The 25,945-nt window shown below is 41.7% G+C and overlaps 1 protein-coding gene across 6 annotated transcripts in view; it reads left to right on the top strand.

Annotated features, from left to right (window-relative positions):
• Positions 1–289: 289 nt before the first annotated feature.
• TGFA (transforming growth factor alpha) overlaps positions 290–25,945 on the top strand; it is a 108,304-nt gene continuing 82,648 nt past the window's right edge. For 3 of the 6 annotated variants that reach the window (XM_025353899.1, XM_025353895.1, XM_025353898.1), the window contains exon 1: positions 290–568. In XM_025353899.1, the coding sequence (XP_025209684.1) occupies positions 529–568 (40 nt within the window). In that variant the 5' untranslated portion in view covers positions 290–528. Of the gene's footprint in view, positions 1,113–25,945 lie in introns of all 6 variants that reach the window. The other 3 variants (XM_025353894.1, XM_025353893.1, XM_025353897.1) reach the window with 2 other exon arrangements.

Below are 25,945 nucleotides of genomic sequence, written 5' to 3'. Positions count from 1 at the left end.
AAGCCGCCACTGCGGCCCAGGACAATCCGGCTGCGCGGCGCGCGCCGACCCCGCACGCTAGAGTCTGCTGCCGCACGGCGCTGACAGTCGGGGGTGGTGTCTGAAGTCAGGCGCTTCCTGCCTTTTCCTTGGCCCGGGTGCCCAGCTCGCGCCGCCAGGCTCTGGGATCCCAGGTCGCCCCGCCCAGCAGCCCGCGCCCTGCTCGGTGCACTCAGCGTCCCCGCCCCTTACCCCAAACCCCCACCCTCTGTGCCCTCTGGGGGGCACCCCCATCGGGGCGGGAGGGGGGGTCAGCCGTGCCCCGGTCGCCGAGTGGCGAGGAGGTGACGGTAGCCGCCTATTTCCGCCCGGCGGGCAGCGCTGCGGGGCCAGTGCCAGCAGAGAGTCGCTCGGTCCTCCCTCCGCCCGCCCGCGCCGGGGGCAGGCCTGGTCTGCGCCTTATTCCCCCGCACCGCGGCGCCGCTCCGCCACTCGGGCACCGCAGGTAGGGCAGGAGGCTGGAGCGCCTGCTGCCCGCCCGCCCGTAAAATGGTCCCCTCGGCTGGACAGCTCGCCCTGTTCGCGCTGGGTACGTACTCTGGCTGCGGCGCCCCCTGCGCCCCGCGACACCCTGCTTCCCCAGGTCCCCGCCGAGCTCCCCTTTCCGGGGGTTTCTGCGCCAGCCTGGGAGAGTGGAGAGAGGCGAATAGTCTCAATGGGTTGGCGCCTGGGAGGCAAGGGGAGTCATTAAGAATGACAAAGAGGGGACTGTCCGGTCGAGCGCCCAGGCTTCCCCGGGAAAGTGGCTGCCTGGGCCGTGCCTGAGAACGCCTGGGAAGGGGAAGCGGAGTGTGAACCGGCTTGAACTTTAATCCGCCGCGGCTGTGTGTCTGCTCAGACACATGCCTACACCTACCTGCTTACCTGGCCGCCTCCAAGCCCGGCTCAGCCGGCATCGCTGGCGTGTAGACTGGGCTGCCTCGGAATGGGGGCCGGCGTCTGACGCTCTGGCCGGGTCTTGCCTGCGCCCCTTTGGCACCCCCTGCCCACCCCTAAGCCCCAGCGACAAGCAGAGATGTTCACGATCCGCAGAGGCGCCCTCAATCTCCTTTCAGGGCTCTTGAGCTTTGGGGGTAGGTTTTGGATTTTTGTGCGGATTAATGGTTCCTTTAATTAACTTCCCTGGGAGAAGTGGTTTCGGTGTCAGCCGAGGGCAGGAGCGAAACCCTAGGCGGAGCGTTGCCAGTTTCCTTTGAGTATGTCCTTGCCAATGAAGGAGGGATGGGGAAGGGGAGGGGAAGTTGAACCCCTCTCCCGGGTCGGGTCTGCGGAGCGGTGAGTTCTTTGGCGGTGAAGTTCACAGGTCTGTCTGGACGCAGTGAGGGCGCAGCGCCTTGCGCCGCCTGGCCAGCTCTTGCCCCTTGTGCTGGTGGTTCTCTCTGGTGTTGAGATAGCTGATTAACAGTGCAGGTGTCCCGGTTATTGCTACAGTTTTCCGTGAAGTCAATTGTTCGTTCGATATGCCGCGAGTTTAACCCTGTATAGCATGCGGCTCGCTACAGGGTCGTTAGAGTCTGTGGAAAGCCGTGGAACCCCTCACCAGAAATGCCCAGAGCCGCAGCCTCACCCAGCTCCCTGTTCAACTCCAGGGGGTTCACGACCCCGCCTGCAACCCTGCCCTAGAAACGCTGATTAAAAACCGCAGCAGAAGGGGAGGCATCCTCTAAGAGAAATACAAGGCAGTCTTGGAACCGGATGCTCCCAGCTACACCCTTACCTGAAACTCACCAGCAGGTGACATGGGTATGGGAGGCTTTTCCCCCACTTTTTTGAATAATTGCCTTTTTTGTGTGCATGTATTGACTGTTGCTCTGATTTAAATTTTAGAAAAAGCAATAAAACATTACCGATACAAGGGAAGCTTCCTGGATATAATTATCCCTTGTAGTGTTTTTGCAAATAATAGTAGTAAGTAGTAGTAATAATAACAGCTGACACTATTCGAGCATTTTACTCTGTGTCAGACACAGTCCAAGTGCTTTACATTTATTCATTCAGTTTTCACACCAACCTGATAAAGAAGGTATTAATATTATACTCATTATATAGCAGAGGAAAGTAAAGCACACAGGGTCCACAATTAGTAAGTAGTTGGACCAGGATTGTCAAAGAACATGGAAGGAATATGAATATGAAAAGTCACCTAACTTGTGGTGATTATAGTCCCATCTCTCAGTTTTGGGACTTTGCCTTAAAGAGAGATTATGTGGAATACCCTGGAACTTGCTGTTCAATTGAGTTTCCTATTGAATTCCTGGGATCTCAAGGTGGTTATTCGGTAAAAATTAGAGGCAGGAAATGATGAGGCTAAGCACATTTGAGTAAGTGTTTGAAAGTTGTCCCTATACCCCACGCTGCCATCCCAGAATACTCGCCCACGAAGACTGCATTCATTCATCGTGTGATTTTTCTCCTTTGCCTGAATATTCTTTTCAGCTTGATCTTTGTTTCCTTCCTTAAGAAAATGATGTATAAACTTTAAAAGATTGATCAATATGTAAGAGCTGGTTCACACAGTTCCAAAATGTGCGCAGTTGAAAAAAGTGGAGGAAAAAAAAAAGGCAGGAGTAATTTATACCAGTGAGGACTCCTTTTTATTTACATGTCTTTAAAAGAAAAATCAGATCTGTGAGTTCTGTGCATTTACTAGAACTGCTGCCTCCCACATATAGCTTTACTTTGCACGTTTCCTCCAAAGCTGCTTTCCCCTCTGATTTTTCTTAAATAGTTGAAGGCAGTTCCAGGAGAGTTAACCGGTGTTGCATCGCTACCCAAGATCTAGGAAACCTTCATGGGCCTAATCTGAGAAGGAACAGGCTGTTAGGAGTCTCAGTTAATGTTTGATTACTTGGAACCTAAGCATTGATTAATGTTTTGAGTAAGAGAATGTGAAGACTGTTGCCCACATGGCAACACTGGAAACATAATCCAGGTTCCTGTGGTGGCTGCCCTCCCATGTCAGGTTTCCATCACTGGCAGGCAGACCGCACAGGGGCTTGGCATTTCCAGTTACATTTCCTCCTCTGTGTTCACAGAGCAAGATGTGTCATCTTGGGCAAGTTACTTAGCTTTTCTGTGCCTTGTTTTTCTCACCTGCAAAATGGGGATATTAACAGGGTTGTTGAATATATTTAATGTATATATTAAATATATATACCTGGTATGTAGTAAGAGCTTAATCTCATCATCATCATCATCATCATCGTCGTCGTTGTTGTTACTTTGAACCCCATAGAATTCCAGACATCATTGCAGGTTATATGAGTTGTATAACTGGGAGAGTTTGTAGGTTTTCATTTATCTCATCTCCAGGCTCTTTACCATTCCTTAGAAAAATATCACCCAACCTAAAAACCTACCTAGGTAATTTCTGGTGAATATTATTTGGCCGATGACAAATTCAAGCAAATCTGGAGGTTCTTTTAGACATCATGAATTCTTTAATTTTTTTATGCAAAGCGTTTGTATCTCCTCTTTAATATTCAACGATCAGTTGTTTATGGAGGTTAGCACTAAGTTCCAGTTTTCTCGTCCGTAAAGTGGGAATAATAAAACTGTGCCCACCTCATAAGCTGTTGTAAGACTCAAATGAGATGGTAAATATGGAAGCTATTTATGAAAAAAAAATAAGGACTGCACACAAAATGCAATTGATTTTATGATACAAAAATGGGTTTTATAATCCAGAGATAAGCTTTATTATTTTTATGGCAACTCCCATAAGTAAGGACTGAATGTGGACCTAAAGAATGATGTCATAGGACACGAAGTAGCATTAAGGATGGGCAGAGGCGAAATAGATCACCTTCCCTGTTTAAGTCAAGACTGAGGGACCAGTATGGGAACTGAAATAAGACATTCGTTTTCTCTGTTACTGGACGTGATGTCTTTCAGAGTAGACAGTGGAGGTTTTCCTAGGACACATGTTTTCCGTATTGGGCAGCCGTAATTAGGGAGTGTTCGCTTAGAACATGGGCTGTAAAGGTGAATATGGAAGCCTTGGAGGCTGAGTTTTCCATATTTGCTTTTCCAGATTTTGGGTTCCTCAGGATGAAGTGATCCTTCTGTAAATACTCAATGTCCCCTGCAATGGGGACTTTTCTTATAGGAATAAATGATGCTTCTTGTTACTGTTACTGTGGTAACATGAAAAATAGATGACTTTTCCATTAGGCCTATCTAAGGACCTTTTCAAAGTGTGTCTTGAACAAAGTCCTACTCTTTGCACTGCCCTCTAAAAGGGATGGGCAACGGGAAGAGGAGGTTTGGTGAACGGAAATGAAAATGGCTTGTACACACTGAATTAAGCATGTTGTGCTTGATGTCATACTCAAGACCTCTGTAGTATCTTCTACAGCAGGCCTTACATTGGAATAACCTGGAGGGCTGGTTAAAATGGATTGCCAGGCCCTCTCTGCTGCAGTTGTGATTCTGTGGGTGGGAGTTTCGCCTGTCTAACAAGTTCCCAGGTGTAGTTATGTTGCTGATGGGGAGAGGGCAGAAGGGACACTTGGAGAACCACTGCTTTTCAGTCAGTTGCTGTCAGGGAAACGTTTGGCTTAACCAATTGCATCTTACCTAAAGTACGTTCAGACGTTTGTAAATGCCACCGTGAATTTACCAGCTGTTATTAAAGGCAATTCTAAGGCCTGTCTTGCTGACCAGGACAGAGTTAGCCCTCTCACTGAGACCTCTTAATTTTAAGTGTTCTTGTTCTTTATCCATGGAAAATGTAATGACCCTAAGTTATTAAACTTAAGCTTACCAGTACTAATCATATCACCTTTTCCTTTGGATTGCCAAAAGCTGACCATTGTTTTGCTGCTGTTTCAAATATTTTTAATCACCTAATTTAAAAATATGAACATAGTTCTCTGCTAAAGGGCTAATATGTTTAAGATTGCACCTAGATAGAGGAAGATTGGGAGACTTATACGATGGCTTTTGGTTTTGTTTAGCCTTTTCTTCCCCTTAGGAAATGTCAAGTATAAAAATCTTTCATAGACTCAAGAAAGCCAGAAATCTAGACCATCTCTTAGGAGCTCTTCAAGTTCAAGGCACATTCCCTTTAGAATAACACTAAAAATCTAGGTAAAAACTGGGTAAAATGGTAAATTCTGTTAAAGATTACACATTTGTTGTACTGAGTATGACTTAAGAAATAAATAGTTGCTACCTGGACTTAGAAAAAGTTGGAAGTTTATTGAGATGGAATTTAATGTATTTTGCTAGTGCTCTAAGTCAGAGGAAGCAAATTTGTTTCACATGGAGCTGCTCCCCTAGTTAAGTGAGTTCTATGCCCAGCACTTTTGGCTTTAAATTTTTTTGTTGTTGTTGTTCCCTTACTGTGAAAGGCTTTCCGTTTTCTTCACCTTCGCGTTTGTACCCTTGAAGTGTTTTTTGCTGGTTAGGGTTTCCTCAAGACGGAACCCCTTTTTGTAACAAGCAGGCTGCCATTGCTTCACCAGTTTTCATCTTGAAATGTGTTAACTTTTCTGGCTGGGAACCCCAGTAGCAGAGCCCTGGCCCCACTGTGTTCTGGTTTGGATTAATGTTGGTTGGTGCTTAACCTCTCTCCTCTATCAGTTTGAGAGCTTCTTCCTCCTCATCTCTGTGTTTGGCACCTCTGAGCACAGGCCGAGCCTCAGCAGGGACCAATAAGTATTTGATGACCTCTTGGGGACTCAGTGCAGGATACTCTGAGGTACTCAGTTGGCAAACACTTGGTGGTATTCATGTTAATCCCGAAAAATTTTTTATTATGACAATCAAGGGAGGTTGCATATAAAGTCTTGCATCACTAATACTTGTAGTCTTCAGGATGGTGTTTTATTGTTTTTAAAAAATAGATTATAATTTAATGTCTTCACAATTGCAAAAACATATTTTTTCTCTAGAACACTTGGAAAATTAAGACAAGTGAAAGAGAGTGTTTTAATGACCTATATTTCCACCACTGAAAGATAACTGATTTTTTGTTTTAGAACTTGATGGATCTATTCTTTATAGTATACTATTGATCTTTTATAGATATAGGTATCTATTATATAGATAGTATAATATCTATTATACTTGTATTATCTATTATATAGACAGTATAAGTATCTATTCTTATCCTATTCTTATACTATTATATAGATAGGGCAAGTATTCTTTAAAAGCGTATATGTATTCCAGTGGGTTCACACTGTTTAATGTACTTGTTTTTGTAACTTAATCTTTCATAATAGTTTTTTGTTGTTGTTTTTTGTGTTTTGGTTTTTGTTTTTGTTTTTTTTAGATGGAGCCTCGCTCTGTTGCCCAGGCTGGGGTGCAGTGGCACAATCTAGGCTCACTGCAACCTCTGCCTCCCAGGTTTAAGTGATTTCCAGCTAATTTTTGAGTTTTTAGTAGAGACAGGGTTTCTCCATGTTGGCCAGGCTGGTCTTGAACTCCTGACCTCAGGCAATCCGCCTGCTTTGGCTTCCCAAAGTGCTGGGATTACAGGCGTGAGCCACCACACCAGCCAACAAACATTTTTTGTGTCATTAAACATTCATCTATAATATTTCTAGTGGCTGGGAAATATTCCCTTGACTATATATATTTTAATGAATTTTGAAGCACTTTGACCGCATAGATTTTTCCTATTTGTCACTATTATGAATATTCCACACATTGTTGTGGGAATATTAACTGATACAACATTTTTTAAAAAGTCAGTGTGGCAATAGCTACAAATTTTAAGTGGGCATAACTTCTGAGTCATCAGTTTCACTTTTTGATATATCCTACATGAATACATGTTGAAATGTGCAAAGAAAAATGTAGGAGATGGTGACTGTTGAATTGTTTGTAAGAACAAGTTGCTAGTACCACACTGCTACAATTATTTAAGGAGATTTCTTAAATCCTTTATTTTTCTATGTCAGTGCAATGATTTACTAGGTAGCTGTTTAAAAGATTTAGCTATTAAAAGGTTTTCTGGCCAGGCAAGGTGGCTCACACCTGTAATCCCAGCCCTTTGGGAGGCTGAGGTAGGCAGATCACTTGAGCCCAGGAGTTCAAGACCAGCCTGAGCAACATAGTAAGACTCCCTCCGTGGCTGGATCAAAGATGGCCGAATAGGAACAGCTCCACTCTGCAGCTCCCAGTGAAAGACTCCCCGCAATCTCTGCAAAAAAAAAAAAGAAAGAAAAAAGAAAAATTAGCGGGGTGTGGTAGCGCATGCCTGTAGTCCCAGCTACTTACTGGCGAGGCTGAGGCTGGTGGATCACCGGATCCCAGGAGGTCAAGGTTGCAGTGAGTCATGATTGAGCCACTGCACTCCAGCCTGGCCCTGTCTCAAAAAAAAAAAAAAAAAGGTTTTCTTTGGGATGGAGGGAGGAAGCAAGTGTTGAAAAGCATGGTACCTATTCGGCACCATGCTTACTATCTGGGTAACAATGAATCGTACCCCAAATCACAGAATTACACGATATACCCATGTAACAAACCTGCACATGTACCCCTGAATCTCAAAATAAAAGCTGACATTAAAAATAAAAATAAAATAAAGTAATGAAGGGTTTTCACAATACACTAAATTTAAAGGGCAGGTTCCAGTACTATATGTATAGTAGAGTGTCTTGCTCTGAATTGGTTAATTTTTTATAAGAAGCATATATTAAATCTATAGTGCCTAAAGTCAAAGAAGATAAGTAATACAACAGACATTCTTGTACATAAATGTTTGGCACAGCTTTTAATATTTAGAATAAATTTCTAGAAATTGGCCTTTTCTCTCACTTTCTCGACTCTTCCATAACACTGTAAGTTAGATTTAACATTTGCCAAGTTGATTGGAGAAAAATGAACTCAGCCCAGTTTTCGTTTTAGTATTTGTTAGGGTCAGTAAATTTGTTGGACGTTTGTCATTTTGCTACTTGCATCTTAACCTTTAAAAATGTTTTCCTTATTGATTGAGCATCCTTTTCTTGGAGTTTTATAATAACAGTTTATATGAAAAGAATAATAATCCCTTTTCAATCATATATTGCAAGTATTTTCCCCCATTTATTTTTTATCTTCTACTGTTTTGTTTATGGTGTTTTGACATACCTAAGGTTTTTATTTTTATGTAGCAGAAACTATACATCTTTCCCCATTAGCTTTCTACCGTTACTTATATATTTAGAAAAACCTTTTCTTATTCCAAGATACAGTCAATATTTTCTTTTTTTCTTAGAATTCTTTAGTGGTCTCGTATGTTGAAATATTTTATCTCTAATTTTTCTAGAGTATGTTGTGAGATGTAACTCATTTTCATTTTTTTAAACGGTCGACCAGTTAGTAGTCTCAAATGCTATTTATGGAATAATCTACTCTTCCCCCTGTGGTTTGAAATTCCATTTTCTTCATATGATCAATTCTGTTTTTTTTTTTTTTAACAACGAAAATTGTTTCTCTGTAAAATGATAAGAAATGGGGCATACTGTCGCATAGGAACTAAGCACACAAGACTTGGACTCTCACAGACTCTGGATTCAAATCTCAGTTCTGCCTTACTAGCAGTTTCTTTTTTTTTTTTTTTTTTTTTTTTTTTTTTTTTTTTGAGACGGAGTCTCGCTCTGTCGCCCAGGCGGGAGTGCAGTGGCCGGATCTCAGCTCACTGCAAGCTCCGCCTCCGGGTTTACGCCATTCTCCTGCCTCAGCCTCCCGAGTAGCTGGGACTACAGGCGCCCGCCACCTCGCCCGGCTAGTTTTTTGTATTTTTTAGTAGAGACAGGGTTTCACCGTGCTAGCCAGGATGGTCTCGATCTCCTGACCTCGTGATCCGCCCGTCTCGGCCTCCCAAAGTGCTGGGATTACAGGCTTGAGCCACCGCGCCCGGCCACTAGCAGTTTCAAATGAGACACACTATGCTTTCTTCTTCTTCTTTAAAGTCTCCTTCCAACACTTTTACAATTTTTAATTATTGTGGATACATAGTAGGTATATATATTCATAGCGCACATGAGATATTTTGATATGTAGATATGCAATGCGTAATAAACACATCAAGGTAAATGGAGCATCTGTGATCTCAAGCATTTATCCCTTGTGATACAAACAATCCAGTTATACTCTTTTAGCTATTTTAAAATATAAAATTAAATTATTATTGACTATAGTCCTCTGTTCTGCTATCAAATACTAAATCTTATTCTTTCTAACTATTTTTTGTACCCTTTAACCACCTCTACTCCCATACCACCCACTACCCTTTCCAGCCTCTGGTAACCATCATTCTACTCTGTCTCCATGAGTTCAACTGTTTTCATTTTTAGCTGCCATGAATAAGTGAGAACATGTGAAGTTTATCTTTCTGCGCCTGGCTTATTTTCATATGCTAAATTCTTAAGTATTGGAATCTGTTTATGGAATATCAGTTTGGTTCTGTTATTTTGTATTTTTGCCCTTACTGTGAATTTGTTCACTCGTTTATTCTATAAATTTCATATTTATATCTTATTTATATTTATATTTATATCTTAATGAGTTTTGTTAATTCTAATAGTCCTTCAGTTGATCCCCTTTAGGTTTTCTAGGTGGATGATCATTTAAGCTTGAATAATAACAACTTTGCCTCCTTTCTTTTAATATTTTAATCTCTTATTAAATACTTATTTTAATCTTTTATTAAATATTAAATTATTAATATCTTAATCTCTTCTTATAGCGCAGACCAGGACTTTAAGAGCATGGTTTCTTAAAAGGCAGTAGATTTCCTTGTATTTTTCATGGCTTTACAGATAATGTTTGTGCATTTAACAGTTAAGCATGAAGCTGACTTTTTGATTATATATACGTATATATACACATATATTCTTTATGATGTTAAAATGTGTGTCTCATCATAATTTACTAAAAGAGTCGGCATTTTTGTTTTGTTAGTTTTTTAAAGCAGGAGGTGATAATGTGTGGGGTTTTTTCCCCAAATGTTTTGAGGACATCGATTGACTCAATTATGTTAAAGCCACCTTTAAATTCTTGAAACAAACCCTTCTTGGCTGTGTGGTATTATTCTCTGTATATACTGCTAGATCCGATCCATTATAAAGTATTCGGGGTTTTGTTTTCTTTTTTAGATTTTGATATCAATATTATGTCAGCTTTATAAAATAAACTTTAAAGCATCTCATCTTTTTTGTGTTCTGCCAGTCAAAGTATCAGGGAAACCAACAGTTTTGTGAAGGCTTCAAAGAAATTGCTATGAAGCTTCTGGCCTGCTCCCTTTTTAGTGGTCAGTTCAAATTTGCTACTTTTTGAGTAAGTTTTGGTAATTGTATATTTTCTTCACAGTCTATTCAACTCAAATTTCTAAAATTTTAGCATAGATTTATAAATGAACTCCTTTTAATTAAAGAAACTTTTTTTGTATCTGTGGCCCCAGTTAATGTAATTTTTTTTTTTTTTTTTTTTTGGAGACAGAGTCTCTTTCTGTTGCCCAGGCTAGAGTGAAGTGACATGATCTCAGATTACTGCAACCTCTGTCTCCTGGGTTCAAGCAATTCTCCTGCTTAGCCTCCCAAGTAGCTGGAATTACAGCTGTGTACTATGCATGCCCAGCTAATTTTTGTATTCATTAGTAAAGACGGGGTTTCACCGTGTTGGCCAGGCTGGTCTCAAACTCCCGGACTTAAGAGATCCACCTGCCTCGGCCTCCCGAAGTGCTGGGATTACAGGCATGAGCCACCATACCAAGCCTAGTGAATAAGACTTTAACAAATGTGAAATAAAGTAAGTATCAAGGCCCCCAAGATAAGACATATTTTAAAGTTTGTTTTTCTTGATGATATTTAGGGGGGAAAAAAACCTTTCTTTTATTTTTTGTTTTTATTTTTATTTTTTTTTAGGCGGAGTTTCACTCTTGTTACCCAGGCTGGAGTGCAATGGCGCGATCTCTGCTCACTGCAACCTCGCCTCCCGGGTTCAAGCGATTCTCCTGCTTCAGCCTCCCAAGTACCTGGGATTATGGGCACCTGCCACTACGCCCAGCATATTTGTGTATTTTTAGTAGAGACAGGGTTTCATCATGTTGGCCAGGCTGGTCTCGAACTCCTGACCTTAAATGATCTGCCCGCCTCGGCCTTCCAAAGTGCAAATACCCTTCTTTCAAATAAAATTGAAGGAAAAGTTTCATAAGTAACAATGTTCCCATAAGCTCAGGTTATTTGTAGTTTGTTTGCATACATGCATATACCACAGTTGTTATAGCAATGCCGGTTCTGATTTGGAGAGTATATGACATTGTAATTTGTAGCTGAGGCTGCTAAGCAGCATCTTGATGCTCTGTTAAACTTTAAAAAGCTTAAAAACCTCCAAATACACCTTAAAAACCTCCAAATTTACCACCGTGTCCATTAGGTGCACAACCAATGCTTATATGAGAGAATTTATTGTTGGTTGGTTGGTTTTTTGTTTATTTTCTGTCTTGTTTTTAAAGTCAGTACTTCTAGGTTAAAACAGTAGATTCTTACAATGAGACCATATCTTCAGCTTGGGTTCCTTAGGGGTTTTACTCTGACTTTGAATGAGGTCAGTAAACAATTCTCCTGGGTGCTGAGAGGATAGATGTACCTTTACTCTTTTTCGTCATCTCTCACCAGGTCTGAGGCATTCTCTTTGTAATTACTGTACTTCCAAGAGGCAGAGGAGATTAACTGGCTAAATAGTTCAGGTAATGTGGTCACACAAAAGCGGCTGAAGCTGATAAACAAGGGGTTTGCAATTACATACTTTCCTCCCTTCCCTCTCCCAGTTCTTAGCAACTAACAAGGAAAACTCAAATTTATGAGATTTTTTTTTTTTATTGACAGAGCTTAAGATCTGTAACTTCTGCCACGGCAGCAGCCCTGAGGAATTGCAACATGAATTATGGTGTGCATAACCTGTCCATCTTATTTGTCAGTGAGCGCAGCTGAAAACTTTGGGCTGGAACCCTTCTCACCTTGGGATGGTTTCTGGGTTTTAAATTTGCAATGGAGGATCGCATCATCAGGCCGGTCTGCGTGCTGTATGCACTCCCTGCCAGCAGATTTCAACAATGACAGATGTTTTTTGCACATAGCAGACCTCGGGTGTTATAATTAGGGTTTCAGGGATGAATCATAGGTCCCTGAACTGGAGTGAAAGCAAGCCTGGGGCCTGAGCAGTTTTTAGGAATGTGAGGTAAACTCATAGATCACACAGATGGAGAATCCTTCTGGATTTGGGCTCTTTCTGAATCTCATCAAGCACTCTCCTCCCCCAACAAAGAAAACCCTCGAAACAAGCACACCCCTGGGCTGGCCTCTTCTCATTCATAGAACACGTAGAACACATGCATCCTCTGCTGCCATCTCCCTGTGTGAGCTCTTCACGACAGGCTCCTTTTCCACCAGCCTCAGTTCAATCCTGCACATTGTTTTCCCAAAATGAAGCAGAAATCAGAATCTGCAAACGGTGTAAAAACACCCCCAGACTGACTCACCAGACACATCCTCTTACTAGGTTTAACTACCAGGTGTCCTACCAGCCTTCTTTCTGGGCAAGGATACAGATATTTGTAGAGTCGTTTTTTTCCCTTCACAACATTGCTAGATTCTGTTTTAAAATCTGCTTTTTGCTTACAGTATGTGGGGAAAATATTTCTGTGGCAAACATATATAAATATATCTATAAACTATTAATTTTTAATGGCTAGGATATATTCTGTTATACAACTCTATCACTTATTAATCCATCCCTTATTGATGGAGATATAGATTGCTTTAAGCTTTTAAATATTCAAACCTGAAATGAAAATTCTTGCTACTGAGTTATTATCAGCATTCTAAAATTATTTTCTATAGATGAATCATCAGAAATTGATCACTAGGTCAAAAGTTTTACACTTCTTTTTGTCTCAATATATTTTGACAACAGAAAAGCTGTACACATTTATACTTCTATTGTCTATGTGTGAATGCCTATTTATTGCCAAATTTGCTCATTGTGAACATTGTCATTCTCTAGACTTTGCTAATTCTGTTGGCAAAATGGTATCTCATTATTTTAATTTGTATTTCTTTGGTTTTCAGTAAGATTGAATGCTGCTTCATGGTTGAGTATTTCAATTTATTTTCTTGTGAGTTACCTGTTTGTATCCTTAGGCCATGTTTTGGGTAGGTTAGTGATTTTATTATTGATTTGTAAGCAGTTTTTTAAAATACACACTGAAAATATTTTGTCATCTTGTCTTTTAAATTTATGTGAGTTGTATTTAGGTTTACTAAAAGTGTGATTTTTGTTTTGAACCTTTAGGGACTAAAAATCTGTTCATAATCCCTTTATGATTTCCACTTTTATATAATGCTTAGTCTTGGGGTAGAAAGGATTTTCTGTGACTCTTCGATCTCTGATTTCCCCTCACACCTTTATGTAGTTACCTTCAAATCTAAATTTTAATTCTTTGGGTATGTATTTTGGTGTAAGATGTGGGATAAACATCTAACTTGTCTTTTTGTCAAATAATGATCCAGTTATTCTAACATCATTTTTTGAATAGTTTATTCTCCACTCACTGATCTCAAATCCCACTTTGTCACTTGATACATTCTTAGGAGTACTTGGGTCTGTCTGTCGAGTTTCTGTTCTGTTCCATTGATCTGAGGATCATGGCTACAATGAACCACTCTTATGAGTCGGAATGTGTTATTGCACTAGAAAATTAAGGCAGAAAATATTCAGAACCAGGAAGATAAAGTGTATTACAGTGGATACCCATCACTTCTAACCCTCATAATGAGACCTTGCCTTCCCTCCTACCTAGGTGGTGTTGAAGGGAAGGATTACTTACCACGTTTCTTTCCCTGGTCTCTGGCCATTGTCTCACTTGGCCAGAGACTGGTGGGCACTGGGTCTCACTGTACTGAAAGGCATGGTGAACCTGCTTATACTCTCTCCTATTGTTTCTGGAACTTTGTGTTTTATAAGAATTGGGCTGGGTCATGAGGCAGGCCTGCAATCCTCCACATTCTGGTGAACTGAGACTGTATATTTTCATGTCCCCTTCTCAAATGGGAGTGCTAGTATAGAGTATGCCATGGCATATGTGGAATCACAGACCACACCTGGCACAGGAACAACGAGAGAATGAAAAAGGAACTTAACTGGCAAGTCATAACATTGTTTTCTATATTAAAACAAACTTAGATATGTTAATGAATAGGATGCAAGATTGAAATATCAAAGTTGTCTGGGTGTGGTGTCTCACACCTATAATCCCAGCACTTTGGGAGGCTGAGGTGGGCAGATCACTTGAGGTCAGGAGTTCAAGACCAGCCTAGCCAACATGGTGAAACCCCAACTCTACTAAAAATATAAAAATTAGGTCGGCATAGTGGCAGGTGCCTGTAATCTCAGCTACTTGGGAGGCTGAGACAGGAGACTCACTTGAACCTGGGAGGCGAAGGTGGCAGTGTACTGAGATCGTGCTACTTCACTCCAGCCTGGGCTACAGAGTGAGACTCCACCTCAAACAAACAAAAATATCAAAGTTAATTTTTAGAATAAAAGATAAGACTTTATGTAAATTGTGATTTTTTTTACTTCCATTGGGTTACTTCAGGCTGTGTTCCCAGACTAGAGGGATAGGTATGAGTTCCCTCTCTTTTCCATTTTATGAGGGTTTTGATGGAAAAGTTTGAGAAGTATAGGTGTACCTCAGAGATATTGCAGGTCCAGTTCCAGGGCACCACAATAAAGCAGATATTACAATAAAGTGAGTCACATGAACTTTTTGGTTTCCCAGTGCATATAAAAGTTATGTTTACACTATACTGTGTTCTATTAAGTGTGCAATAGCATTATGTCTAAACAAATTACATACCTTAATTAAAAATAGTGTATTGTTAAAAATGCTAACAATTATCTAAGACTTCAGCAAATCATAATCTGCTGGTGAAGGATCTCACCTTGATGTTGTTGGCTGCCGACTGATCAGGGTGGTGGTTGCTGAAGGTTAGGGTAGCTGGAGCAATTTCTTAAAATAAGACAATGATGAAATTTGCCATGCTAATTGACTCTTCCTTTCATGAAAGATTTCTCTGTGGCATGTGATTCTGTTTGATAGCATTTTATTCATAGTAGAACTTCTTTCAAAATTGGAGTCAGTCCTCTCAAACCCGGCCACTGCCTTACCAACTAAGTGTATGGAATACTCTAAGTCCTGTTTTGTCATTTCCACAATGTTTACAGCATCTTCACCAGGAGTAGATTCCATCTCAGGAAACCACTTTCTTTGTTCATCCAAAAGAAATAACTCTACGTCCATTCAAATATTATTGACATTGCAGCAATTCAGTCTCATCTTCGGGCTTTACTTCTAATTCTAGTTCTCTCTCTTGCTATTCCCACCACATCTGTAGTTGCTTCCCCCACTGAAGTCTTAAACCCCTCAAAGCCAGTCATCAGGGTTGGAATCAACTTCTTCTAAACTCCTGTTGATATTTGGACCTACTCCCGTGAATTACAAATGTTCTTAATGACATCTAAAATGGCCAATCATTTCCACAAGATTTTTAATTTACTTTACCCAGACTTATCAGAGGAATCACAAATCTGTGGCAGCAATAGCATTATAAAATGTAGGTCTTAAGACTTGAAATTTGAAATTGTTCTTTAATCCGTGGGCTGCATAGTGGATGTTGTGTTAGCAGTCATGAAAACAACTTTAATCTCCTTGTACAGCTCCATCAGAGCTCTTGGGTGACCCAGGTACATTGTCAATGAATAGTAACATTTTGAAAGAAATATATTTTTTCCCAAGCAGTAGATCTCAACAGTGGGCTTAAAATATTCTGTAAACCATACTGTAAACAGATATGCTGTAATCAGTCTTCACTCTTCCATTTGCAGAGGACAGGCAGAGTAGATTTAGCATAAGGACTTTGGAATTTTTGAATGGTAAATGAACATTGGCTTCAACCTGAAGTCACCAGCTGCATTAGCTCCTAACAAGAGAATCAGCCTGTCCTTTGAAGCTTTTAAGCCAGGCATTGTTTCCCTAGCTACAAACGTCCCAGGTGGCATCATCTAACTGAAGGCTATTTCATCTGCACTGAAAACTTGTTGTTCAGAGTAGCCACCTTTATCAATGGTCTTAGTTAGATCTTCTGGATAACTTGCTGCAGCTCCTATGTCAGCACTTGCTGCTTCGCTGTGCACTTTTCATGTTATGGAGAGGGCATCTTTCCTTAAACCTCTTGAACCAATCTCTGCTAGCTTCCAACTTTCTTCTGCAGTTTCTTCATCTCTCTCAGAATCAAAGAACTAGGGGCTTACTCTGAATTAGGCTTTGGTTTAAGGGCAAGTTTTAGCTGGTTTGATCTTCTTTCCAGATCACTAAAACTTTCTCCATATCAACCATAAGGCTATTTTGCTGTCTTATCATTTGTGTGTTCACTGGAGTGGCACTTTTAATTTTCTCCAAGAACTTTCCCTTTGCATTCACAACTTAGCTAATTGTCTGGAGCAAGAGGCCTAGCTTTTGGCCTGTCTCTGCTTACAACATGCAGACTTCACTAAGTGCAATCATTTCTAGCTTTTGATTTAAAGAGAGAGACATGCGACTCTTCCTTTCGCTTCAAAACTGAGAGGCCATTGTGGGGTTATTCATTGGCCTAGTTTTAACATTATTGTGTCCCAGGGAATAGGGAGGTCTGAGGAGAAGGAGAGAGATGGAGAAATGACCAATAAATGTTGTGTGTTCTGACTGCTCCATTGATCAGATAAGTTTGCCATCTTCTATGGGTGTGGTTCATGGCACCCCGAAACAATTACAATAGTAACATCAAAGATCACTGAGCACAGGTCACCATAACAGATATTATAATAATAATGAATTGTGAGAATTACCAACCAAAATGTGATACAGAGACACAAAGTGAATGCTTCCTGTTGGATAGATGCTGCAAGCTTTAAATGTTTAAAAAAAAAAAAAGAAAGAAAAAAGAAAGAAAACAAAACAAAAAACCACAGTATCTGTGAGGCACAATAAAGCGAAGTTCTATAAAATGAAATATGCCTGTGCTATCCCATGTGGATGACTAATTTTCAGATACTCAGCACACCACAAAACAGTAACTAAAATGAATAACTTAATCTTTCTTCTGTTTACTTTGCACTTAATTTGCTCTTCTCTTTCTAGTTTCCTAAAGTGGAAGCTTAGAGTATTGATTTTAGATGCCACTTCTTTGTAATATATTCAGTAAGTGCTATAAATCTCCCTCTAAGCCCTGCTTTTGCTGCATCCCACACAAGTTGTATTTTTATTTTCATTTAGTTCAAAATATTTTTAACTGCTCTTGAGTTTCCTTTTTGACCCATGTGTTGTCTAGAAGTGTGTTGTTTCCTCTCCAGTATTGGGGGATTTTTCAGCTGTCTTTCTGTTATTGATTTCTAGTTTATTTCCATTGTGGTTTGAGAGCATGCATTGTATGATTTCTCTTCCTTTAAATGTGTTAAGGTATATTTTATGGCCCTGAGATCTCTCTTGGTGAATGTTCCACAGGAGCTTAAGAAGAATGTATATTCTGCTGTTGCCAGAGCTCAACTATGTCCCTTATTGATTTCTGCCTGCTGGATCTAACCACTTCTGCTAGAGGGATATTGAAGTCGCTACCCATAATAGTGGATTCCTTATTTCTCCTTACTGTTCTATTAGTTTTTGCCTCATGGATTTTGACACTGTTGTTAGGTGCACATACAAGATTTTGGCTAACAGACTGGTGTTGCACTGGTGAACCACTTGAAAGTTAGGGATTTACACTTAGGAAAACAACATTAACTCACTATGTAATATGACCTTATTTTCTTGTGAAGTGTCTCTTTCCCATACTGTGCAACAGAGGGAAAAATAAACAAAACAGTCCTTTCAACTAAAATGGATGTTTTGGATTTCAGATAAAAAGCAGGGCATTTTTCTTTTAATAGTGAGAACAGAGGCATGTGGAATATCTCTGCTATCATCCCATGTAGAATATATCTAAGTGATCAAACAGTAGTTGTGATTTTTGTGAGCTGGGCCCTAATGCAACATTTGGTGCTTAATTCACCAGAGGTAGCTACTTTCTTTACGTAATGCTTATAGAGGCAATGGAATGAATAACAAAACTAAGATCAGCACAAAGTAGGAGATGCTATGTATCTACATATTTATTTTGGTGATTTATTTTGTGGATTGTTCACTTTAGTAAACATTTAACTATATATTAGATACTCTGCTGGGTCTGGTGTTATTAATGCAAAGAGAACCATGACCTAGCCCTTGCCCGCAGCTCCTGAATTTCTTATAGATCGTGGCAGGAGCAGACACACAGTTTTTTACAATATGACATGAGGTACACAGTGGACACTTTGGGCACCTTCTTGGTATGACAGGGCAAGGGTGCTTTCTTCTAAAAGATAATGGCCAACAGTTAGAAGGATGTCTGACTCATAGTTCTTCAAGTACCTTACATGTTGTACAAACTCCTTTAACCCACCTAGCAATCTTAAAAGATATGGTATCTCTGTTTTATAGATTTAAAAAAAACAACGAACTGAGGCACAAAATTGTTAGGTGGCTTGCCCAAGTTCCCTCTGCCAGCAAGTAGAAGAATAAGGATTTGAGCCCAGGACCCTTGCCTGCCATCCTAGCCACCCCGCTTCCATTCTGACTCTCCATGTCAGCCATGGAAGGCTGTGGATGCTGAGGTGCCTGGAGTTGTTTGTGTGTGAGAGCACCATCGTGTAACAGACTTGGGCTAAATGCAGCCAGACTTTCAGACAGCCACTCTCCAACATATTTACCATGATGAGAGTAATTCCTACACAGGTGGTTGTCATACTGGTTAAAAAGAAATACTGCCCTTCCCAGTGCTAGGAAATATCATAAAAAAACAAGTATGGTAGAGTGGTTTTTTTCCCCCTCCTTCAGTCAACAGTTCAGGTGTTCAGATGATCACATGAGGCATGCTATTTGACATATTTTATTATGACCAAGGAACCTCTAATAACAAATTCATTAACAGGGGCTTGTTTGCCTTCCTACCATAAATTTTTTTAAAAGGTGTTTGATTTGAAGAGTGATCTGTTGGTGTAGGCAGTCTGTCCCCCAGTGAGTGACATGCCTGGAAGTCATGGAGCATGTGAGCTGCAGCCCCTGGGGCACTGGCTTCACCTCATCCTCTTCCCCCTCTACACCTCTCGGTCAACATTTCCCCCAAACAGTGGCAGAAGGCTGCCGAGTCTTTTTTTTTTTTTAATACTTAAGTTCTAGGTACATGTGCACAATGTGCAGGTTTGTTACATATGTATACATGTGCCATGTTGGTGTGCTGCACCCATCAACTCGTCAGCACCCATCAACTCATCGTTTACATCAGGTATAACTCCCAATGCCATCCCTTCTCCCTTCCCCCTCCCCACAATAGGCCCCGGTGTGTGATGTTCCCCTTCCTGTGTCCAAGTGATCTCGTTGTTCAATTCCCACCTATGAGTGAGAACATGCGGTGTTTGGTTTTCTGTTCTTGCGATAGTTTACTGAGAATGATGGTTACCGAGTCTAACACTTTTACTTCAACACTTTTAGTTCTTCACAGTCCAACTAAAGATAGAACCTGTGTGAGCACAGTTGCTAATAGCTGGCTTACTTTCAGACTTGTCCCCACCAACTTTAGCAATGACATGTACCTACAAAAAGCATAGGCATTTCCACTGACTTGAAGGAACAGCAGATGAGAACAAAAATAGCATTTGCTCTTTTACTTGTATGTAAGAACTTCATTCAGCTGGCAGCATTTTTGAGTGGTCTTTGTACCTCCCAATAGTGGACTCTTCAGTATCTGGTTCGGGTCTGGATCCCCAGGTGTTAGAGCAGGGCCACAGTATGTACAGTCTACAAATGTTTGTTAAAGTTGTATTTTCTTTTTTTTAGATAAAGAGAGTTGTACGCATTAGCAAACAGTGTATTGCTAACACACAAAACAACCAGTGAGACAGAATTCTTTGTAATGAATAAGCTTCTGGAAAAAAAAAAAAATGTAAATTTTAAACATCTGTCTCTTGTTTAAAGGACCTTATGGTCTTCCATTAGGAGAGTTTCCCCTTAATTTGCTTGTAATTCCGAATCATTCACATCTCTGGATTACTTGAAGCAGATTACCTCTACTGCAGTGCCCACCCCTTCTCCCCGGCAAAAGTTGACTACTTGTTAACTGTGTAAAAGCCTATCCAGCTAGTCTATGGGGGAGGAAGAGTTGATGTTTTCAGAAGCCAGGAAACTAAACTATCTCCTGAGATTTAAACACACAGACATCAGCTTCTTTTTAAAAATTCTGCTGCTCAGAGCAGAGGCCCTTGTAGTATTTTCTGCAGTTTTTGTTCACATTGTACTCTAGGCTTCCTTGATCTTCATCTGGGTCAGCTAATCTTTGTGACCCCCAATCTGAAATTTGTCTTCCTCATCTGATTGATGTGCTTCCGTTGTAACATTCAGCAGGCATTGGGGGGGTGGGGTGGGGGAAAAGGTTTCACCTTTTATAACAGAGCAGTCCCTTTGGGTTGAAATTTCTTCATCTTTTCAGCTTGTACCTCAGAACACAAGGAGCCCAAACTACACAGAGCTGGTGAATGATAACACGTAAAAGACGCTGTTTTCTAGCAGGAAAGAAAATAAACTGCTGGGCGTGGGAGCTTACGCCTGTAATCCCAGCACTTTGGGAGGCTGAGGTGGGTGGATCACTTGAGCCCAGGAGTTTGAGACCAAACAATATGGTGAAACCCTGTCTCTATGAAAAAAAAAAAAAATACAAAAATTAGCTGGGCGTGGTTGTGTGCATCTGTCACCCCAGCTCCTCGGGAGGCTGAGGTGAGAGAGTCACCTGAGCCCAGGGAGGTCAAGGCTGCAGTGAGCCATGATTGTGCCACTGCACTCCAGCCTGGGCAACACGGTGAGGCCCTGTTTAAAAAAAAAAAAAGAATATAAACTTGCTCAATTATTCGGAGATGTGCTTCACCTACAATCAGGGAACAGCACTTTCTGGCTGTTTTTGGCTCCTCTGTGGGAGGAACTGCCTAAAGCAGGGAGAGGGGTCTGCTCTAGCGGTGACTGTTCACAGGCCACGGATGGGGACCGGCTGAGAGAGGATGGGCAGTTTATCTGAGTTCCCAGCCTTGAGAAATGAACCACAGGCATAAGAGGGTAGGGTATGGTTTTTATCCCAGCAAATAAGATATGATATGCATCTTCCCTTGAACACACTTTTAACAAGGCAGGCACCGGCCATCCTTGTGAATGAGGAAGAGGATTGCGTTGGAAAGGGAATCCCTATCTTTGTGTGCATGCTCCTCTTCCCTGAGCCAAGGCTGTGCCTGCCCTCTGGGGGCTGTGATGTCATCTGTCTCCACTGGGGGCAGAGCAAAAGTAGATGAATGGCCTCCCTGCTTGGCCTTGAAGATAACGTCATTAATTTTGGGAAAACTCGTGTTTAGTTTCCCAGTAAGATAATTAGAAAACAAGAACGAAATCTGGATTGTTCTAAACTCCCTAGCTATTTGCTGGTTTGGGTTTTCTCTATTTTAGCTTCTTCCATAAATGATTCTGTTGCTTTCAACTGGGCTATTTATCACCTGATGAGTTATTTTCAGAGGCTTTGCAGGCAGAAACTTTCCAAAACTCTGGAGCTTTGTTTATATAAAAACCATTTGCTTTAAGGAAGTAGATAGATTGGTATGAATAGCTGTTGATATTCTTGTGTACTGTCTCCCTTATACTGGGGGGTAAAGAATCCACTTTCATTTTATAGTCAATACCAGCGAGTGTCTCTGGAGGACCTCTTGCTCCATTGGCAATAATTTTGTGTGAGTATGTGAGAGTGTAGGTGTGTTTCAAGTAGAAGTTTCATTTCCTACTTCACTGACTTTTTATTTCACCTTTCCTCTTGCCCTTCTGTTCAACCTCTGCAGTGACATTCAAGGGTTGACCAGTGTTTTCATTGATGACATACTTTACCCTTAAGAGTCTCTCTTCGCTTCCCTCTTTTTTCCTTCCGCCCACATCCTTGACATAGCAGCAGATATTGTTTGAACGTAAGTGGGAAATAGTCCATCTTCTGTGCCAGTTGTGATCACTTGGAACTAGCTGTTTAGAAGGACTTGGAAGCTGCATCTGAGTTCAGCAGGAAATAGTGCTGTGATCAATTAATAATGTCTGCTGTAGGTTCTGTATGGAGGTGGTGATACAAGCACAGTGTATTTGCATTCTTTCTTGAGATAGTGACTCTTTTCCTTAAGAATGAGGAAAATATGTGTTTCTAAGAATTAGTTGAAGGTGTCCCCACTTATGTTGCTTATATCTCATGGCTTTTTATTTTTTTAAATACAGTACTTGAGGTTTTAAAAGGTGTTCCATAAACCTAGTACCATAGCCACGGGGAAGCACTACTGAGTCCTGTTAGACAGGATTGGCTTCCCAGCAAGGCAGAGAACCCATGAGGGTGTGGACTGGTATGTTTGTCATCCTTCAGGACACACTGGGGTATTTGCCTCCCCTCAAAGTAAGAGGCAAAAAATCATAGCTAATGTGACTGACCATACTCTGTGTGGATGTTCAGGTCTGTCAACCTTGGGCCCTTGTTAAGTTATCACAGGAGTATTCTGTCTGGCTCCTAGTTAGAAGGAACACTGCCTTCTACCTTTTGTTAGAGGGGAGGACTCCTTTCCCTGGAGGATATAGGGCATGTCTGAGTGCTCCTGCCCGAGCAGCCAGCTCAGCATCATCACACCCACTTCAGTGGGGGTGGCTATCTCTGTTACATTCTCTCCCACAGGCACCGTGTGGAGATATGAAGGAAAGTTAAGACCTGGGGCCTCAGGGATTGCTGCAGAGGTGGTACATTGAGGGCATAGAAACCTAGAGCAGAGCACAGTCTTGGGCTGGGCATTTGCAGCTTGCATGTGCTCTGGTACCAGGTTGGCACTGAGCCTGTTTGCTTTGCCTCTGATGGACCCTTCACCTCCGAGCTTGGGTTGCTGTCAGACCTGTCTGCGGGTGGTATTGCTGAGGTCTGTGCTGAGCCAGACAAGACACTATGTGAGCTTCCAGAAAGCCTTGGGCATAGCCATTGTCACCTGGAGGCTAATTTCTCCTGGGTATTTAATGTGTGTCTCATAAGTAAACCTGGAGTTACCTTAGACCAAGCTTGTCCAACCTGTGGCCCACGGGCTACCTGTGGCCCAGGAGGGCTTTGAATGTGGCCCAACACAAATTCATAAACTTTCTTAAAACATTATGAGTTTTTTTTGTGATTTTGTGTTTAGCTTATCAGCTATTGTTAGTATATTTTATGTGTGGCCCAAGACAGTTCTTCTTCTCCTTCTTCCGATGTGGCCCGGGGAAGCCAAAAGATTGGACACCCCTACCTTAGATGGAGATCCCTAGGATCTTCCTGTGAATGACCAAAGCCTTCATTCCAGGTGGCAGCATCCTGAAGTATGAATATTTCAGGGATGGTGGGCAGACCCTGGAAGGGAACTTGAAAGTGCTTTAGAGAAATTTTAAACTATCCAGACCAAGATAATATTTACTGATGTAGGTCTGACCTTCATAGCATTTGAGCCTGCTAATGGATGTCTCTAAGCCTGTGTTCCTACTTATTCATGTGTTTGCTTTTTAAATTTTTTTGAGGGAGACACAGTCCCCCATCTGAGGCGGTCAGGAAAGGTTCTTGAAGACATTGGTACTTGAACTGGCCTTGGAGATGGAACATGGCCTTGGAAGTAGAAGGAGAAGGCAGGGAATAGTAAGAGGCAAAAAATCAAGGATAGAGGCAGATGGAGGCAGAGGGAAGAATGACGCCAAAGTATACCTCCACGTTCAGTCCCTCAGGAAGTTCTGCTGGCTGTTTCTGTTATGTTCTATGTCTGACAACTCTCATATCCTAGCGGCCACCCCACTGTGACCTTCACCTGAACTTCTACAGTGATCTCACACTATTCTTCCAGTTCCCACTTGTGCCTCCTTAAGGCCTTTTCTGTCCCCAGGACCCTGAGTGTCTCTTCTGACACATGCATCAGATGTTGTTGCTCCTCTGCTCAAAGTCTTCCAGGGGCTGCCCAGCTTGGAATAAAGTCCAGGCCCCTAATGTTCCCCACTGGAGGTGTCTGCTCCCGCATCTCTGCAGCCTCATTTCCCAGTATACCCTCCCTCAGCCCCAGCAGCCGCCTGCTTTTTTCTGGGACTAGTGGGATTCACGCCTCAGGACATTTGTACGTGTTCTTCCTCCAGATATTTCCAGGTCTGGCTCCCTCATTTCACTCAGGCCTGTGTCAGATGTCACCTATTCAGAAAAGACATCCATGATGACTATTTATCTATTTACATGCACCCGTGATAAAAATTGCTCCAGTGTCTGTGTTATTTGTTGGAGAACTGTCATCACAGAAAGGTTTGAACAGTGTCTCCTTACTCCAGATGGAAATTACCTAAATTCCACAAGGTCCTTACAAAGTTCTGCTGCTCAGATAGGAGTCCAATTGTTGTCTTCTGTAGTTCACGCGCCCTGGATGTCTCTGTGGAACTGCCTGGCAGGTTTGGCTTGAAAAGAAACAATTCATTCCGCAAGTATTGGTTAAGAGCTTGCCTATGTGTCAGGCACTGTTCTGGGCAATGAGAATATGGTGAACCAAAAACACTCCCCTCCACCTCACACACCTCACTTGGTCCCAAGGAGACAGAAAACAAACAGACACACATACCATAAAATGTCAGGTTGTGACAGTGCTGGGAACAAAGATAAAGCCAGGGATGGGAGTGAGCTGCTTGCTGCACATTTTCACCAGAGGTGGATGCTGGACAATTGAGAGCCCCCCTCATCCCACCCAGTGCTCTCTTGTTTCTTTCTCTCCTGAAGTGTAAGAAGGAACAGGAAGAGGAGGCTGGAAGAGTTCTCTGTAGTTGTAGCTTCATTTTATGATAAAGGCCGTGTCTTATACCCACTTGGGAGCCCTCCCTTATGTAGCTGGAGGATCAAGAAGTTGAATTAAACCACCCTTGTAGTAACTCTTAGGTTCTGCCCTCTTGGTCACAGAGATCACTGACAATAGATTTTTAAAAATTGTGTTGATTACTTATCCCCAGCTGAGAGCCAGCACACCTAAGATACATCGTCCTTTTTGTGGAAAACCACACAAGCAAGGCCAGTTGCACTGAAACCAGGATACTGACTTTTCTTCGTTGTTTCAAAGGCTGCTTAGATTCCTGACTGTGTGCCTGTCAACCTTTCTACTAGATGACTTCTCTGGAAGACCCCCTCCCACATCCTTCTACCCTTCCCTCCCCTCTTCCTCCACCCCTGCCTTTTCCAGGACTCTTTCCACAGGGATCATGGTTTTTCTCAGCCTCCTCTCATCTGATATGCTCCCAGTGTGAGAGTGAGGCTTGGGGTATGGGGCAGCCCAGCCCGGTGAGATCAGCTACTGATCGAAGCTGGTCATTGCTTCTCCCTTGGAGCCACTGTGAATACATGCTACTATGCCCCTGTTATTAACATGTGGTATTGATGTAGTATGTTTGTTACAATTAATGAGCAGTTGTTCAAAATGTATCAAAAACATTGATACATTATTAACTAAAGTTAAGACTAGTTGACTAAAATTAGATGTTACTGAACATAGCCCTTCAACAGGTTTCGTGATAGGTGAGAAATAAGCGTGCTCCTGCTCTCTCTGTTTTCAGCAGGGTAGAATTCATTGTGATGGCAAAGGTTGGAAGTGAACTTTGTCTGTCTTTGCAATCAGCCAAACCCACAGGGCAGCAGATGAGGCTGAGAGCCACAGTGCTCCATAGAAGGCTGCTCATCCCCAACTAAGCAGGGTCTCCTCTGCATTTCAAGAAATGTCTGAC

This window comes from Theropithecus gelada, chromosome 13 (assembly GCF_003255815.1).
Source record: "Theropithecus gelada isolate Dixy chromosome 13, Tgel_1.0, whole genome shotgun sequence".
NCBI classification, from domain to species: Eukaryota; Metazoa; Chordata; class Mammalia; order Primates; family Cercopithecidae; genus Theropithecus; species Theropithecus gelada.
Note: the sequence above shows the minus strand (reverse complement) of the source record. Positions and strands in the feature narration are given on the sequence as shown.